We start from the raw sequence: 18,947 nt of genomic DNA on the forward strand, positions 1-18,947 counted from the left end.
ATTATTATAAATTACTTATAAATTACCAATAATTAATTATAATAGTCAATTAATTAATAGTTGTAATACTTATAATAACTTATGAATTAATTGTAGTAGCATATTTGTTGGCTGATTTTCGCTTTTTTCTAATCCTTTTATTTTATACAATTAATTTTTTTTTTTTTTTACAGAATGACCGACAGACAGTAATGTTGTCTGTAACGTGGCCATTATAATAGTCAATTAATTAATAGTTGTAATACTTATAATAACTAATGAATTAATTGTAGTAGCTAATTATAATTAATCATTAGCATTTAATAACTAAGTAGCATATTTGTTGGCTGATTTTCGCTTTTTTCTAATCCTTTTATTTTATACAATTAATTTTTTTTTACAGAATGACCAACAGACAGTAATGTGGTCTGCAACGAGACCATTATAATAGTCAATTAATTAATAGTTGTAATACTTATAATAACTAATGAATTAATTGTAGCAGCTAATTATAATTAATCATTAGCATTTAATAACTAAGTAGCATATTTGTTGGCTTATTTTCGCCTTTTTCTAATCCTTTTATTTTATACAATTAATTTGTTTGTTTTTTTTACAGAATGACCGACAGACAGTAATGTGGTCTGCAACGTGGCCAAGAGAAGTTCGTAATTTAGCAGCTGAATTTATGTCAGATGACGCCGTCATGTTGAATATTGGCTCTTTAGATCTACTAGCAAACAAAAATATTAAGCAAAATATTTACTTGTGCAGCGAATCAGAAAAAAGAGAAAAGTAAGTTCTTCTTCCTATTAAGGTCTTATAGTTTGTTATAGAGAATATTCAAGCTTACATTGAAAAACTCTCCTTTTTCTATTATTCTTCTTTGGCTCGGAAAGGCCAATGTTTCAATTTGGCTCAAAATAGCCAATTTCAATATTTGATTATATGTGAAAGTCGTTACCATTTAGCCGTTTCGTTAACGAACAGTTTTTGTGTCCGTCCTACATTGTTAACGGTTTTTTTTTATTGTGAAAATATTTACTTGTGCAGTGATTCAGAAAAAGGAGAAAATGAAGTTCGTTTTTCCCTTAATGTCTTACCGCATCTTACAGAGAATATTAAAACTTACGTTGAAAAACGCTTTTTTCTGTAACTTTAATTTTGGCTTAAAACGCCGATATTTAAATTTGGCTCTAAAGAGCCAATTTCAATATTTGGTTCTATGTGCAAGTCACCGCCGTTTAGCCATTTTGTTCAGTATTAGGTAAAACGAGCTGTTTTTGTGTACCTCCACTATTGTTAATGCTTTTTTTTTTTATTGTGAAAATATTTAATTGTGCAGTGATTAAGAAAAAGGAGAAAATGAAGTTCATTTTTCCCTTAATGTCTTACCGCATCTTACAGAGAATATTAAAACTTACGTTGAAAAACGCTCTTTTTTCTGTAACTTTAATTTTGGCTTTAAAAGCCGATATCTAAATTTGGCTCTAAAGAGCCAATTTCAATATTTGGTTCTATGTGCAAGTCACCGCCGTTTAGCCATTTTGTTCAGTATTAGGTAAAACGAGCTGTTTTTTTTTCCCTCCACTATTGTTAATGCTTTTTTTTTTTATTGTGAAAATATTTACTTGTGCAGTGATTCAGAAAAAGGAGAAAATGAAGTTAGTTTTTCCCTTAATGTCTTACCGCATCTTACAAAGAATATTAAAACTTACGTTGAAAAACGCTCTTTTTTCTGTAACTTTAATTTTGGCTTAAAAAGTCGATATTTAAATTTGGCTCTAAAGAGCCAATTTCAATATTTGGTTCTATGTGCAAGTCACTGCCGTTTAGCCATTTTTTTCAATATTAGGTAAAACGAGCTGTTTTTTTTTCCATCCACTATTGCTAATGCTTTTTTTTTATTGTGAAAATATTTAATTGTCCAGTGATTCAGAAAAAGGAGAAAATGAAGTTCGTTTTCCCCTTAATGTCTTACCGCATCTTAAAGAGAATATTAAAACTTACGTTGAAAAACTCTCTTTTTTCTGTAACTTTAATTTTGGCTTAAAAAGCCGATATTTAAATTTGGCTCTAAAGAGCCAATTTCAATATTTGGTTCTATGTGCAAGTCACCGCCGTTTAGCCATTTTGTTCAATATTAGGTAAAACGAGCTGTTTTTGTGTCCATCCACTATTGTTAATGCTTTTTTTTTATTGTGAAAATATTTACTTGTGCAGTGATTCAGAAAAAGGAGAAAATGAAGTTCGTTTTTCCCTTAATGTCTTACCGCATCTTACAGAGAATATTAAAACTTACGTTGAAAAACGCTCTTTTTTCTGTAACTTTAATTTTGGCTTATAAAGTCGATATTTAAATTTGGCTCTAAAGAGCCTATTTCAATATTTGGTTCTATGTGCAAGTCACCGCCGTTTAGCCATTTTGTTCAGTATTAGGTAAAACGAGCTGTTTTTGTGTCCATCCACTATTGTTAATGCTTTTTTTATAGTGAAAATATTTACTTGTCCAGTGATTCAGAAAAAGGAGAAAATGAAGTTCATTTTTCCCTTAATGTCTTACCGCATCTTACAGAGAATATTAAAACTTACGTTGAAAAACGCACTTTTTTCTGTAACTTTAATTTTGGCTTAAAAAGCCGATATCTAAATTTGGCTCTAAAGAGCCAATTTCAATATTTGGTTCTATGTGCAAGTCACCGCCGTTTAGCCATTTTGTTCAGTATTAGGTAAAACGAGCTGTTTTTGTATCCGTCCACTATTGTTAATGCTTCTTTTTTTTTGTGAAAATATTTACTTGTGCAGTGATTCAGAAAAAGGGTAAAATGAAGTTCGTTTTTCCCTTAATGTCTTACCGCATCTTACAAAGAATATTAAAACTTACGTTGAAAAACGCTCTTTTTTCTGTAACTTTAATTTTGGCTTAAAAAACCGATATTTAAATTTGGCTCTAAAGAGCCAATTTCAATATTTGGTTCTATATGCAAGTCACCGCCGTTTAGCCATTTTGTTCAGTATTAGGTAAAACGAGCTGTTTTTGTGTCCATCCACTATTGTTAATGCTTTTTTTTATAGTGAAAATATTTACTTGTGCAGTGATTCAGAAAAATGAGAAAATGAAGTTTGTTTTTCCCTTAATGTCTTACCGCATCTTACAGAGAATATTAAAACTTACGTTGAAAAACGCTCTTTTTTCTGTAACTTTAATTTTGGCTTAAAAAGCCGATATTTAAATTTGGCTCTAAAGAGCCAATTTCAATATTTGGTTCTATGTGCAAGTCACTGCCGTTTAGCCATTTTGTTCAGTATTAGGTAAAACGAGCTGTTTTTGTGTCCATCCACGATTGCTAATGATTTTTTTTTATTTTGAAAATATTTAATTGTCCAGTGATTCAGAAAAATGAGAAAATGAAGTTTGTTTTTCACTTAATGTCTTACCGCATCTTAAAGAGAATATTAAAACTTACGTTGAAAAACGCTCTTTTTTCTGTAACTTTAATTTTGGCTTAAAAAACCGATATTTAAATTTGGCTCTAAAGAGCCAATTTCAATATTTGGTTCTATGTGCAAGTCACCGCCGTTTAGCCATTTTGTTCAGTATTAGGTAAAACGAGCTGTTTTTGTGTCCATCCACTATTGTTAATGCTTTTTTTTATAGTGAAAATATTTACTTGTGCAGTGATTCAGAAAAATGAGAAAATGAAGTTTGTTTTTCCCTTAATGTCTTACCGCATCTTACAGAGAATATTAAAACTTACGTTGAAAAACGCTCTTTTTTCTGTAACTTTAATTTTGGCTTAAAAAACCGATATTTAAATTTGGCTCTAAAGAGCCAATTTCAATATTTGGTTCTATGTGCAAGTCACCGCCGTTTAGCCATTTTGTTCAGTATTAGGTAAAACGAGCTGTTTTTGTGTCCATCCACTATTGTTAATGCTTTTTTTTTATTGTGAAAATATTTAATTGTGCAGTGATTCAGAAAAATGAGAAAATGAAGTTTGTTTTTCCCTTAATGTCTTACCGCATCTTAAAGAGAATATTAAAACTTACGTTGAAAAACGCTCTTTTTTCTGTAACTTTAATTTTGGCTTAAAACGTCGATATTTAAATTTGGCTCTAAAGAGCCAATTTCAATATTTGGTTCTATGTGCAAGTCACCGCCGTTTAGCCATTTTGTTCAGTATTAGGTAAAACGAGCTGTTTTTGTGTCCATCCACTATTGTTAATGCTTTTTTTTATAGTGAAAATATTTACTTGTCCAGTGATTCAGAAAAAGGAGAAAATGAAGTTCGTTTTTCCCTTAATGTCTTACCGCATCTTACAGAGAATATTAAAACTTACGTTGAAAAACGCACTTTTTTCTGTAACTTTAATTTTGGCTTAAAAAGCCGATATCTAAATTTGGCTCTAAAGAGCCAATTTCAATATTTGGTTCTATGTGCAAGTCACCGCCGTTTAGCCATTTTGTTCAGTATTAGGTAAAACGAGCTGTTTTTGTATCCGTCCACTATTGTTAATGCTTCTCTTTTTTTGTGAAAATATTTACTTGTGCAGTGATTCAGAAAAAGGGTAAAATGAAGTTCGTTTTTCCCTTAATGTCTTACCGCATCTTACAAAGAATATTAAAACTTACGTTGAAAAACGCTCTTTTTTCTGTAACTTTAATTTTGGCTTAAAAAACCGATATTTAAATTTGGCTCTAAAGAGACAATTTCAATATTTGGTTCTATATGCAAGTCACCGCCGTTTAGCCATTTTGTTCAGTATTAGGTAAAACGAGCTGTTTTTGTGTCCATCCACTATTGTTAATGCTTTTTTTTATAGTGAAAATATTTACTTGTGCAGTGATTCAGAAAAATGAGAAAATGAAGTTTGTTTTTCCCTTAATGTCTTACCGCATCTTACAGAGAATATTAAAACTTACGTTGAAAAACGCTCTTTTTTCTGTAACTTTAATTTTGGCTTAAAAATCCGATATTTAAATTTGGCTCTAAAGAGCCAATTTCAATATTTGGTTCTATGTGCAAGTCACCGCCGTTTAGCCATTTTGTTCAGTATTAGGTAAAACGAGCTGTTTTTGTGTCCATCCACTATTGTTAATGCTTTTTTTTATAGTGAAAATATTTACTTGTGCAGTGATTCAGAAAAATGAGAAAATGAAGTTTGTTTTTCCCTTAATGTCTTACCGCATCTTACAGAGAATATTAAAACTTACGTTGAAAAACGCTCTTTTTTCTGTAACTTTAATTTTGGCTTAAAAAACCGATATTTAAATTTGGCTCTAAAGAGCCAATTTCAATATTTGGTTCTATGTGCAAGTCACCGCCGTTTAGCCATTTTGTTCAGTATTAGGTAAAACGAGCTGTTTTTGTGTCCATCCACTATTGTTAATGCTTTTTTTTTATTGTGAAAATATTTACTTGTGCAGTGATTCAGAAAAATGAGAAAATGAAGTTTGTTTTTCCCTTAATGTCTTACCGCATCTTACAGAGAATATTAAAACTTACGTTGAAAAACGCTCTTTTTTCTGTAACTTTAATTTTGGCTTATAAAGTCGATATTTAAATTTGGCTCTAAAGAGCCAATTTCAATATTTGGTTCTATGTGCAAGTCACTGCCGTTTAGCCATTTTGTTCAGTATTAGGTAAAACGAGCTGTTTTTGTGTCCATCCACTATTGTTAATGCTTTTTTTTATAGTGAAAATATTTAATTGTCCAGTGATTCAGAAAAAGGAGAAAATGAAGTTCGTTTTTCCCTTAATGTCTTACCGCATCTTACAGAGAATATTAAAACTTACGTTGAAAAACGCACTTTTTTCTGTAACTTTAATTTTGGCTTAAAAAGCCGATATCTAAATTTGGCTCTAAAGAGCCAATTTCAATATTTGGTTCTATGTGCAAGTCACCGCCGTTTAGCCATTTTGTTCAGTATTAGGTAAAACGAGCTGTTTTTGTATCCGTCCACTATTGTTAATGCTTCTTTTTTTTTGTGAAAATATTTACTTGTGCAGTGATTCAGAAAAAGGGTAAAATGAAGTTCGTTTTTCCCTTAATGTCTTACCGCATCTTACAAAGAATATTAAAACTTACGTTGAAAAAAGCTCTTTTTTCTGTAACTTTAATTTTGGCTTAAAAAACCGATATTTAAATTTGGCTCTAAAGAGCCAATTTCAATATTTGGTTCTATATGCAAGTCACCGCCGTTTAGCCATTTTGTTCAGTATTAGGTAAAACGAGCTGTTTTTTTGTCCATCCACTATTGTTAATGCTTTTTTTTTATTGTGAAAATATTTACTTGTGCAGTGATTCAGAAAAAGGAGAAAATGAAGTTCGTTTTTCCATTAATGTCTTACCGCATCTTACAAAGAATATTAAAACTTACGTTGAAAAACGCTCTTTTTTCTGTAACTTTAATTTTGGCTTAAAAAGCCGATATTTAAATTTGGCTCTAAAGAGTCAATTTCAATATTTGGTTCTATGTGCAAGTCACCGCCGTTTAGCCATTTTGTTCAGTATTAGGTAAAACGAGCTGTTTTTGTGTCCATCCACTATTGTTATTGCTTTTTTTTTTATTGTGAAAATATTTAATTGTTCAGTGTTTAAGAAAAAGGAGAAAATGAAGTTCGTTTTTCCCTAAATGTTTTACCGCGTCTTACAAAGAATATTAAAACTTACGTTTAAAAACGCTCTATTTTCTGTAACTTTAATTTTGGCTTAAAACGCCGATATTTAAATTTGGCTCTAAAGAGCCAATTTCAATATTTGGTTCTATGTGCAAGTCACCGCCCTTTAGCCATTTTGTTCAGTATTAGGTAAAACGAGCTGTTTTTGTGTCCATCCACTATTGTTAATGCTTTTTTTTTATTGTGAAAATATTTACTTGTGCAGTGATTCAGAAAAAGGAGAAAATGAAGTTCGTTTTTCCATTAATGTCTTACCGCATCTTACAAAGAATATTAAAACTTAAGTTGAAAAACGCTCTTTTTTCTGTAACTTTAATTTTGGCTTAAAAAGTCGATATTTAAATTTGGCTCTAAAGAGCCATTTTCAATCTTTGGTTATATTTGCAAGTCACTGCCGTTTAGCCGTTTTGTTCAGTATTAGGTAAAACGAGCTGTTTTTGTGTCCCTCCACTATTGTTAATGCTTTTTTTTTATTGTGAAAATATTTACTTTTGCAGTGATTCAGAAAAAGGAGAAAATGAAGTTCGTTTTTCCCTTAATGTCTTACCGCATCTTACAAAGAATATTAAAACTTACGTTGAAAAACGCTCTTTTTTCTGTAACTTTAATTTTGGCTTAAAAAGTCGATATTTAAATTTGGCTCTAAAGAGCCAATTTCAATATTTGGTTCTATGTGCAAGTCACCGCCGTTTAGCCGTTTTGTTCAGTATTAGGTAAAACGAGCTGTTTTTGTGTCCATCCACTATTGTTAATGCTTTTTTTTTATTGTGAAAATATTTACTTGTGCAGTGATTCAGAAAAAGGAGAAAATGAAGTTCGTTTTTCCATTAATGTCTTACCGCATCTTACAAAGAATATTAAAACTTACGTTGAAAAACGCTTTTTTTCTGTAACGTTAATTTTGGCTTAAAAAGCCGATATTTAAATTTGGCTCTAAAGAGCCAATTTTAATATTTGGTTCTATGTGCAAGTCACCGCCGTTTAGCCATTTTGTTCAGTATTAGGTAAAACGAGCTGTTTTTGTGTCCATCCACTATTGTTAATGCTTTTTTTTTTTATTGTGAAAATATTTACTTGTCCAGTGATTCAGAAAAAGGAGAAAATGAAGTTCATTTTTCCCTTAATGTCTTACCGCATCTTACAAAGAATATTAAAACTTACGTTGAAAAACGCTCTTTTTTCTGTAACTTTAATTTTGGCTTAAAAGGCCGATATTTAAATTTGGCTCTAAAGAGCCAATTTCAATATTTGGTTCTATGTGCAAGTCACTGCCGTTTAGCCATTTTGTTCAGTATTAGGTAAAACGAGCTGGTTTTGTGTCCATCCACTATTGTTAATGCTTTTTTTTTATTGTGAAAATATTTACTTGTGCAGTGATTCAGAAAAAGGAGAATATGAAGTTCGTTTTTCCCGTAACTTTAATTTTGGCTTAAAAAGCCGATATTTAAATTTGGCTCTAAAGAGCCAATTTTAATATTTGGTTCTATGTGCAAATCACCGCCGTTTAGCCATTTTGTTCAGTATTAGGTAAAACGAGCTGTTTTTGTGTCCATCCACTATTGTTAATGCTTTTTTTTTTATTGTGAAAATATTTACTTGTGCAGATATTCAGAAAAAGGAGAAAATGAAGTTCGTTTTTCCCTTAATGTCTTACCGCATCTTACAGAGAATATTAAAACTTACGTTGAAAAACGTTCTTTTTTTAGTAACTTTAATTTTGGCTTATAAAGCCGATATTTAAATTTGGCTCTAAAGAGCCAATTTCAATATTTGGTTCTATGTGCAAGTCACTGCCGTTTAGCCTTTTTGTTCAATATTAGGTAAAACGAGCTGTTTTTGTATCCATCCACTATTGTTAATGCTTTTTTTTTTATTGTGAAAATATTTAATTGTCCAGTGATTAAGAAAAAGGAGAAAATGAAGTTCGTTTTTCCCTTAATGTTTTACCGCGTCTTACAAAGAATATTAAAAATTACGTTGAAAAACGCTCTATTTTCTGTAACTTTAATTTTGGCTTAAAACGCCGATATTTAAATTTGGCTCTAAAGAGCCAATTTCAATATTTGGTTCTATGTGCAAGTCACCGCCCTTTAGCCATTTTGTTCGGTATTAGGTAAAACGAGCTGTTTTTGTGTCCATCCACTATTGTTAATGCTTTTTTTTATTGTGAAAATATTTACTTGTGCAGTGATTCAGAAAAAGGAGAAAATGAAGTTCGTTTTTCCCTTAATGTCTTACCGCATCTTACAAAGAATATTAAAACTTACGTTGAACAACGCTCTTTTTTCTGTAACTTTAATTTTGGCTTAAAAGGTCGATATTTAAATTTGGCTCTAAAGAGCCAATTTCAATATTTGGTTCTATGTGCAAGTCACCGCCGTTTAGCCATTTTGTTCAGTATTAGGTAAAACGAGCTGCTTTTGTGTCCATCCACTATTGTTAATGCTTTTTTTTTATTGTGAAAATATTTAATTGTGCAGTGATTCAGAAAAAGGAGAAAATGAAGTTCGTTTTTCCCTTAATGTCTTACCGCATCTTACAAAGAATATTAAAACTTACGTTGAAAAACGCTCTTTTTTTTGTAACTTTAATTTTGGCTTAAAAAGCCGATATTTAAATTTGGCTCTAAATAGCCATTTTCAATATTTGGTTATATGTGCAAGTCACCGCCGTTTAGCCATTTTGTTCAGTATTAGGTAAAACGAGCTGTTTTTGTCTCCATCCACTATTGTTAATGCTTTTTTTTTATTGTGAAAATATTTACTTGTGCAGTGATTCAGAAAAAGGAGAAAATGAAGTTCGTTTTTCCCTTAATGTCTTACCGCATCTTACAAAGAATATTAAAACTTACGTTGAAAAACGCTCTTTTTTTTGTAACTTTAATTTTGGCTTAAAAAGCCCATATTTAAATTTGGCTCTAAAGAGCCAATTTCAATATTTGGTTCTATGTGCAAGTCACTGCCGTTTAGCCATTTTGTTCAGTATTAGGTAAAACGAGCTGTTTTTTTGTACAACCACAATTTTTAATGCTTTTTTTTTTTATTGTGAAAATATTTAATTGTGCAGTGATTCAGAAAAAGGAGAAAATGAAGTTCATTTTTACCTTAATGTCTTACCGCATCTTACAGAGAATATTAAAACTTACGTTGAAAAACGTTCTTTTTTTAGTAACTTTAATTTTGGCTTATAAAGCCGATATTTAAATTTGGCTCTAAAGAGCCAATTTCAATATTTGGTTCTATGTGCAAGTCACCGCCGTTTAGCCATTTTGTTCAGTATTAGGTAAAACGAGCTGTTTTTGTGTCCATCCACTATTGTTAAGGCTTTTTTTTATTGTGAAAATATTTACTTGTGCAGTGATTCAGAAAAAGGAGAAAATGAAGTTCGTTTTTCCCTTAATATCTTACCGCATCTTACAGAGAATATTAAAACTTACGTTGAAAAACGCTCTTTTTTTAGTAACTTTAATTTTGGCTTATAAAGCCGATATTTAAGTTTGGCCCAAAAGAGCCAATTTCAATATTTGGTTCTACATGCAAGTCAACACTGTTTAGCCATTTTGTTCAGTATTAATTAAACGAACTGTTTTTGTGTCCATCCAAAATTGTTAATGCTTTTTTTATCGTTTATTGTGAAAATCCTGATGTGATTTTTTTTTCAGCGTTAAACTGAATTTTCGAGCTCTTCGAGGTTTTTACCTAATATATGTTTTATCTAATTTTTATCTCTAATTTTCTTCATCTTTTATTTAATTAGATAAATTAAGAATCTAATTAGATAATAAGAAAGAATCTAATCTTTTATCTAATTTTAACAATTTTGTCTAATTATTTATAATAAATAATTATTTATTTTTATCGAATTTATTTATCTATATTTTATTTGTAAGAATAATTTGTTGCAGCTATACTTTGATATAAGTATAGCTTAAAGTATTAATATACTTTATGATAAATATTTAAATATAAGACCACTGCAATCTTATCTTATTCAAAAGACTAATAAGAAATCCTTGCATTAAAGCTGTGAATGGGGGTATGGGGTATGGAGGTATTTGGTATGAGGGCAAAACAGAATAAAATATTAACTCACCTGCGTACGGTTCCCATAATGAGATGAAGTTTTCACTTGGGGAAAAACAAATTTTTCTCTAGACCATCCCCTTTTTCCCCTTTTTATGTACTGTAAAGATAATTTCATGAAGGCATTTAAAGCTATTTACTTGTGCGGTGATTCTGAAAAAAGGAGAAAGTATGTTTTCCTTCTTTCTTTTTTTGCTTCATACAGTTTTTTTTTTACAGAGAGTTTAGATACATATGCGATTTCGCTGTTTTATAATAGGAACTGAATCGGGTAGTTGGTTCTGCTGCTTATTCAATAAGCTCAGAATCAGCTGAATGTATTTGTATAGTACGAGGCATACTGCTAATTTTTCCGGTGGAGCCGTTATTTTTTAAAAGAAGCGCGTTTTTGCTCTCAGCAATTGAGGCCGATTACCACGGGGTTTTCGCGTAATTTTATAGTGTAGAGCACCCTCGCCCTGTGCGTCAAGAGATACTCTAAGTTCTATTGGAAATTAGTGACTTAACCTTTCCTCCCTTGAATTCGGAAGCAAATGACTCAATATTATTTTTCTGGGGCTTAATCAATTATTCATGGTTGTACTCTAAACTTCGGCTAAACTTGTATAAACCAAAACAGGTCTGGGTAGATTTTCTGTGAATATTTACCTCTTATACATTATGAGAATTAATGCAGGGAATTTACTGCATTTAAGCTCTAAGTGTTTTTTTTCCAAAATGTTGGTTTTACAGTATAACCTTAAAAAACTTATAACGATACCTGCGTTGCGCAGGTATCGACCTCCTGATTCAATGCCTTGGGCCGGGAGTGCAATGCACGGTTGGGGGCAAATCATCCGACGCTTCCCTTGTATTCCCCTAGATTTCTCCAGGTACCCATTTAGAGCTGGGTCGACTCTGGTACCGCTGAGCAGGGTCACACCATTGACCCCGTTCCAAACCAAATACACAGTGACACCAGGACTCGAACCCCAGACCTCAGGGTTGCAAGTCCGGGTCATTTATAAATTCGATTCAGATAGGGTGGCATTTATCTCACCTGTTGTCTCTCCTGAGTTCCTCTAGTAAGGATTGGTTGCTCCCATGTTGGGACCGCCTTTAGATTTCCGTATTTAGAGAGTCTCTATGCTTAGTAATTTTTACTCCGCAAACTAGGAAATTAAATAGTAAACTTTTCATCATCTTTCATAAGTTTCAAATAATGCCCAAGAGCCCAATCTGTATTGAATACATCAAGGGTGTAGTGCTTGGTATCTTGAATTACTACTAAACAAAACAATCTTGTTCTCAGCAATTGAGGCCGATTATCACGTTTTTTTTATGTATTACTTTTATTACTTTTTGTATCAGTATTATTTTTATGTATTCTACGAAAAAAAAATTCTTACGTCACTTTCTTCCTCCCCTTTGGTTTTGAAAAATGAACACATTTTTAATCGTGTATAATTCTTGTTGGGGTATTGTTTTTTCAGACCTCTTTGTTTGGGGGATTGGTCATGAAAAATTACTTTTATTTATTTTGAGCAAACTTTCTTTTGTCTGTCTCCCGCTCCTTCAATACTGTAAAAATGGACTTTTGCATAACTATGTGTTATTCTTGTATAATTATCCCTAGTATTTCCACCCCTAGTTTTGGGTGATCGATATTGAAATATTATTTTTATGCATTATACGGAAACTTTGATTTCCCCTCCTCTTTGGTATTACCAGACAGATTTTTGTGTAATTATGTATATTTTTGTTTAAATATTATTGTTCTTTGTAGGCTGTTTAGTCTCTTAGAAGACATAAATCCTAGTCCGGACAACAAAGTAATGATTTTTGTCAAAACAAAGCGGGCAGCCGATCAGATCAGTAATATTATGAGGCGAATGGGCACCAGATCCGCATGTGTCCATGGCGATAAGAGCCAATCCCAAAGAGATACTGCATTGGATCAGTTCCGATCTGGCTCCTCCCCAATTTTAGTTGCCACGGATGTTGCTGCAAGAGGACTCGGTAAGTGTCTAACTTACCGTATTACTGTATACGGTAATACGTTAGTATACGATGTAGTATACGGTATACGTTAGATACGGTGTAGTACGTATACCAGCAGAAAGAAAAGGAGGGTGATATTGTACGGGCAACTGATAATTTTTAAGCTTTTATGTTTTACTGTAGAATTAATCAAAATGAAACTAATTAATGTGTTTATTAGCAATTATGTTATTAGTACCACTAAAAGTGCCTTACTATCGAAAGGTTTTTTCTTTTCTTCAAAGGAGTGTAGCATACTCTTAATTTGTTAAAGTTTAAAATTCAACCCCCCAAAAAATTGGAATCCAACCGGATATTTTTTTTATTTAAGGTGGCCAGAGTGCTTTGCTTTTAATAATTTTTACTGATTACAATATCGCTATTGATATGTTAGCACGTCCAATCTGACATTTTTGTAAGGTGGCCAGAATGCTTTGTTTTTAATAATGTTTACTGATTACAATATCGCTATAGATATGTTAGCACATCCAACCGGAAATTTTTTTAAGTGGCCAGAATGCTTTGCTTTTAATGATTTTTACTGATAACAATATCGCTATAGATATGTTAGCACATCCAACTTGGGATTTTTTTAAGGTTGACAGAATGCTTTGCTTTTAATAATTTTTACTGATTACAATATCGCTATAGACATGCTAGCATGTAGAACATAAAATAATTTTAAAATGTGTAAAGAAAATTGTTATAAATAGGTTAGCATGCAGAAAATTAGCTTCTTTTAAAATGTAATCAAAAATGCTTATTGTTGCCTTTTTGGATAGAGTAGCCCTTTTGTTTTTTTTTGCCTGTTATAAAGCAAAAGTAAAAAAAAAGAGAATAAAAAAATAAGCTTTTTATAATTAATTTTCATAATTAATTACAGAATCCCAAGATAATGGAGTAAAATTAAAAATTTTAATTATAAAAAACAGGTTTTGATGACTATTTTTTTTCAGGCTGACGCTAGACGGCATTATCTGTCATTATTTCAAAGACAAAAACATGAATTTATGCTCTTATCAGTTGTCATATTCTTTAATCTGGGTCTCAGTGATTTAAAACAAGGTTGTACCATATTTTTCAGGGTCAATATATTTAGTGGGGAAGAATAGCTCAAAGGGTCCTAACATACGTGTCCTCAGAATCTGAAGGGATTATGTCCTTAGAACACTATTAATAGATAGCCTGCGATGGATTAAGAGAAATGCAGATGCCCAGAATATGTAGGGATGGAATTTTAAAAATGACCCTAAAACTTTTTGAGATATCCTGGGATGAAGCAAAGGTAAAAGAATTAAATAGGAGGGTACAGTTAGTTGTCATATAAGATTTGCCCGAGCGGGTTGAGTCTGTGGCGAAATTGTAGTAGTTGGTAGTATTTGTTGAAAAATAGGTCAGAGTTTAAGATATGTATTGACGTTTTAAATACGAATTGGTCTGAATTGAACTATAGTCTGATCTTGCTTGAGACTTTTTTTTAATGACAAAATGTATGGTGCCGAGGTGGGAACAACTTGGGATCTTGTATGCAAAAAATGTGTAACTCAACCCTCGTTCAACTAAATCCCTATCGAGCTTAGCCCCATTTGAACAATCTCCATTGAGTTCAATTTTATGCGACTCAACTCCCATTCAACCTAACTGAAACTGTTCGAAGAGTCGAATTGAATTAGGGCTGATTTAAATGAGGATTGAGTTGAACGAGGGTTGAGTTAAATGGGTTGATTTGAACTGGGTTGAGTTGCATGGGAACCCAAACGTCAACAATTTATAGAGGGTTTCTCTCTAGAATTGTGTCTATGGACTTGTCTTTTAAATGAATGAACAGACCAATCGTCAGGAATAAAATCCCCCGGCAGACAATTTCAAATGAAGGTGAAGCACTTCAGTAAGCTTTTCTCCGAATACTAAGTTCATGGTGTGTCCTTTTGCAGTTAATCCTTACAGAGTCTGTGCATGTATGCCGTGCTGGTATCTGATCGGTCTTACATTTTGTCCTTCCTGTGTTGATTTCCCTTGAATATTACCAATGAGGTTTTAGGAGCCCCTGCAAAAGCAACCATCCATATTTGGCAATAGGCTTCTTAGGAATATGGTGCGATGAAACTAAAAACAAAGCCTTTACATATTCAGATATGTTTCTGGGTTTGGTACTCCTTTTGTAATAAACCCTTACTTTTTAAGTGAATTTTGTTTATAGTAGAATCTGTTAATTCTGCTTCTGAGAAAATGTCATGATCTATTAACCTTGGTTGAGCCAGCACAATTTTTTTTCTTGCAAATAAAGTGCTGTACCGATTTAAGTCTAATCTCAGAAACACAATTCTAGTTGACATTACTATGTAGGGATTTTTTTTTTTTTTTTTTTATGGGACGAAACGGGGAAGAGTAGTTTCCCGGGAATTCGAGAATTTCCTAGTAATTTTTTTCTAATAAAAAGTATGCACGAGAGAAACATCTAAACTGTCTTAACTTCAAATTTAAATATCAGTTTACGTCGGTTAATAGTTTGCGTCAAAATCGGTTGACACCGAACTCGAGCACTACTACTAATACTTTTAACAACTCACTGCAGCACCAAGCCGCCTGATGACAACACAACTACGCACGGTCCTCCTCCATCCGAATCTAATCAAAGCCTTCCTCTTTACACCCTCACAGGAAGTTCCCATTTCTCTTAAATCTTTCTTTACGATATCCTCCAACCCCAACCGGGGACGACCTGCTTTTCGTTTGGCCCGAGAAAGTTGGCCGAAAAAGACAATCTTCGGAAATATGTCATTCTTGATAAGATTTTTGTTTGAAATGCGGTCAGTCAGTCGGGTATTCAAAGCAATCCGTAGGCAATTTCTGTGGAAAACATCTAGCAAATCTTCCTCCAGTTTTCGAATAGTGGCCAAAATTATTTCTTTGAGCCCTAATGGATTTCCGAAGAGGTTTCTGGTATAGTAATCGACATAAAAGAATAATATAAAAGAATAATATGTAATAATATATATAATCATAATATAGAATAATATAAAAGGTTCTCTAAAGTGTGCAAACTTTCCAGTAATGTTTATAGAAATGTTTATTTATTATTTTTTTATTATTATTGTTATGAAACTATTAAGGAACGAACCCTTATAAGGAAAGAACAACGGCCCCTAGCAACAAAACATTTAAAAAGTGCGTTGAAAAAAACTGTCTGATGAAAAAAATTTGCTAATTGTCGCTGATTCAGGAATGGTAACCATTGTTTCGATTAGTCTTAATAGTAAAATGGTTTTTTGAAAGCAAATTTATGGGAATTGTCTAAAATTCTTCAAAAATGGTATCGAAACTTATAGTTTCCCAGATTGAACATCCAGAAAATCACTTTTTTTGCATGGGTTACACTGATGCGTCTTCTTCCCTTTTTCTTGCTTCTTCTTTTTTTTTTTCACTGTGTGTTTTCTAGTAAAGTCGGTTCATTAAAGAACGTAGCTCAACTCTACTTTTTGTGAATATTATTAAAAATCTGAATTTTTTACTTCAAATCCGGAACCCTTTAACAACGGGAAGCGAATTAAATGGAAAAGGGAGGACATGTATGGGTATATTATATGGGTATATGAGAATAATGTTGAAAATAAGTAATGGGATTAACGACACTTCTTGACTACCAAGGTCACTGAGTCGGCCATGCAGTGTATTATTGCAGTTGGGTTCGATGTCTGGATCCCGTATTACCAAGCTGAGTTCGAACCCACTGCGCCACCATAGGACAAGAATTATGTTGAAGCTACAATTTAAATTTTAAGTAAAAATTGTAAGAGTGGACCATAGGTGACAGAAGAAGGAGACAGGTGATTGGAGTATGTCGAGTGCGGTGGACAGGTGACACCCTCAGTCTTACGAGTGGTGAAGAATAAGATAATCGTCTATTAAGGACGCTTATTTCGGATCTTAAGAGATGATTTAGCCACCCATTGTAGCTACCCATTTCAGACAAGAAGTTATTGGAACTGTGAGAAAAACTTTTCAAGATTACGTAAAAATGATTACCTCTTACAGATGTTTTAAATTAAAACTATTCTTAAAAGGTACATCCAGCGGCTAGTAAGTAACATCAAGAGACAATGACCAGAAGCCCCACCCCCAAATAACGATAATAGCTTATGGGGAATAACTGAAAACTGAAGATCTGTACTTCGGCTGTCTTTTGGTGACCTACAATCGTCACACTGCCGATATTAAACGCTAGCTGGCCCTTGCCGGTTCCAGTTTCAGTATACTTTAATACATCTGGCAATGTACTCACCTGTTGAACCAATTGATTAAATGGTTTAAAAAAGAGGTAATTCCTGATTCAGTGCCGACATGAGTGACGTCCGAGGAGTGGGCAGTGTTGGCAATCAAACGAGCCTAGTCCTGACTTGATATGAACAAAGTACTGACTCGGTTCACATACGCTCTGATGCTTAGCTACTGACTACGTTGATGTACTATTAACCAGCTAAATCCTGACTCAGTGTAAAAATTAGCCAAGTCCAACCTGGGTACTGACTCTGTGCGAAAACAAACTACTTCTTTACTTGGTGCAAAACCAAGCTAAATCTTGACTCGGTACAAAAAAGAGCAAAGTCCTGGTTCCACTGAGGGGTCCCACCTTAAGTTCTAATTCGTGTAAAAATGAGTCAAATTTTAAATTGCTGCAAGAACGACTCAGTGCAAAACAAGCTGATTTCTTGACTCGATGTAAAATTGAGATAAGCTCAACCTGCAGAATCTTGGTGACTTGGTGCTTTTTTTTCTAAAGAAGTCTTTTTAGAAAAAAAGTTCTTTTTCTAGATTTCTATTCTAGACTTCTAAAGTATAAACAAGAAGAAAAAATAAACCTTTAGTGTAGAGCATTGATTGTATTACAGCCACTACATTGAAAATTCTGTATCTCGTCTAAAGGGAATCTTTCTGGAAAGGCTATCTCAAAATCACATGTTTTTTTTATTGAAATATTTAGTATGTATTGAAATTTTTTAAGCAAATAAAGCTTTGGCACAGAAGTTAGCTGACGGGACTTTAATTGCGATCTTATTCATGGGTGAAAAGAAGGGGGGAGGGCAGAATCTTCTCATGTGCTTATCTACAGGAAGGGTTTGTCATATCTCAACCAAACTTGATGGGAAACAAAAGCTACATTCCTTGCTGTGCCTTTGGGCTGTCTGGGCATAAATTGGTCACGGCTAGGGATATGGGGGAGGTGGTTCCTTAAATTTCTGTGGCCAGCAGATGTACCACATTGGATAGTTGGATCCGAAGGGGTGCCCACTTGGCGCGTGCCAAATGTGGCGGAAGTATGGGAAGCGTGGCAGCAATTGTGCTGAGTGTGGCAGAAACTGTGCCAAGGGATGTGGAACTGTGTGGCACACGTGGTGTTCTGAGATGTACACCAGGTGGCAGAAAGTGGGTGCCCTCTGGGTCGCATCTTGACCAAACTAGATGGTAAATAAGAGCTTGTATTCTAGTATATGCCTCATGGGGATCATAAAAGGCATATCCTTTGTATCTAAAAGAATGGCTAATGGGATCTCAGTTGGGAATTTGGTAGGTAACAGCGAAGACCAGACTACCTTTAGAGTCAAGTGTAGAAGAGAAATAGTTTTGAATAAAACGTGTTTTATTGATAGTTTTAATTTTCTTGTTTTTCTTTGTAAACTGAATGTTATCTTTATTCTTTTTTTGCTGATAATTAGAAATGCGGCTGAAATATTCAATCAGATTTCTTTTACAACTTACTATCTTCAAAATTTCCTCTTTGCGTTATCCTCTTTATTATTTGTAATTTGGTAGGGATGCACAGCTAAAAGTTTTGTTGTGCCTTGTTGTTTATGCTTTTCAGCACGGATCATAGTTGTGGCAATACCTCACGTCTCCGTCCCAAATATTTTATCCAATATTCACCGAAGATTACGTGATTACTTGTTGTTTTTTTAGTTTTATCTAACGTAAGGCTTAGGGCATGGGATTCAGGTCTCCTTAGATTTCTTTGGCCCCTTAGATTTTTGAAAAAAAACTGTTTTAAGCGTTTTCCCTTTTTTGGTATTTTAAAAACGAAAAAAATTACCCCCCTCTAGATATTTGAAAATGCTGTGCACCTCTCCTAATTTTCCTCGAATTGGTACCACCGCTGGCGTGGTACAGAGTGTCTGTTAAATGGATTTTC

At 33.1% G+C, this 18,947-nt stretch overlaps 1 protein-coding gene across 1 annotated transcript in view; it reads left to right on the top strand.

Moving 5' to 3' along the window:
• LOC148952767 (putative ATP-dependent RNA helicase DDX5) overlaps positions 1 to 18,947 on the top strand; it is a 59,645-nt gene that overhangs the window by 33,008 nt on the left and 7,690 nt on the right. Inside the window, exons 7-8 of the mRNA XM_089088078.1 lie at positions 599 to 774; positions 12,510 to 12,742. Of these exons, the coding sequence (XP_088944204.1) occupies positions 599 to 774; positions 12,510 to 12,742 (409 nt within the window). The remainder of the gene's footprint in view (positions 1 to 598; positions 775 to 12,509; positions 12,743 to 18,947) is intronic.

Source organism: Artemia sp. Qi Xiang Cuo, chromosome 4 (genome assembly GCF_049724085.1).
Source record: "Artemia sp. Qi Xiang Cuo chromosome 4, ASM4972408v1, whole genome shotgun sequence".
Lineage (NCBI taxonomy): Eukaryota > Metazoa > Arthropoda > Branchiopoda > Anostraca > Artemiidae > Artemia > Artemia sp. Qi Xiang Cuo.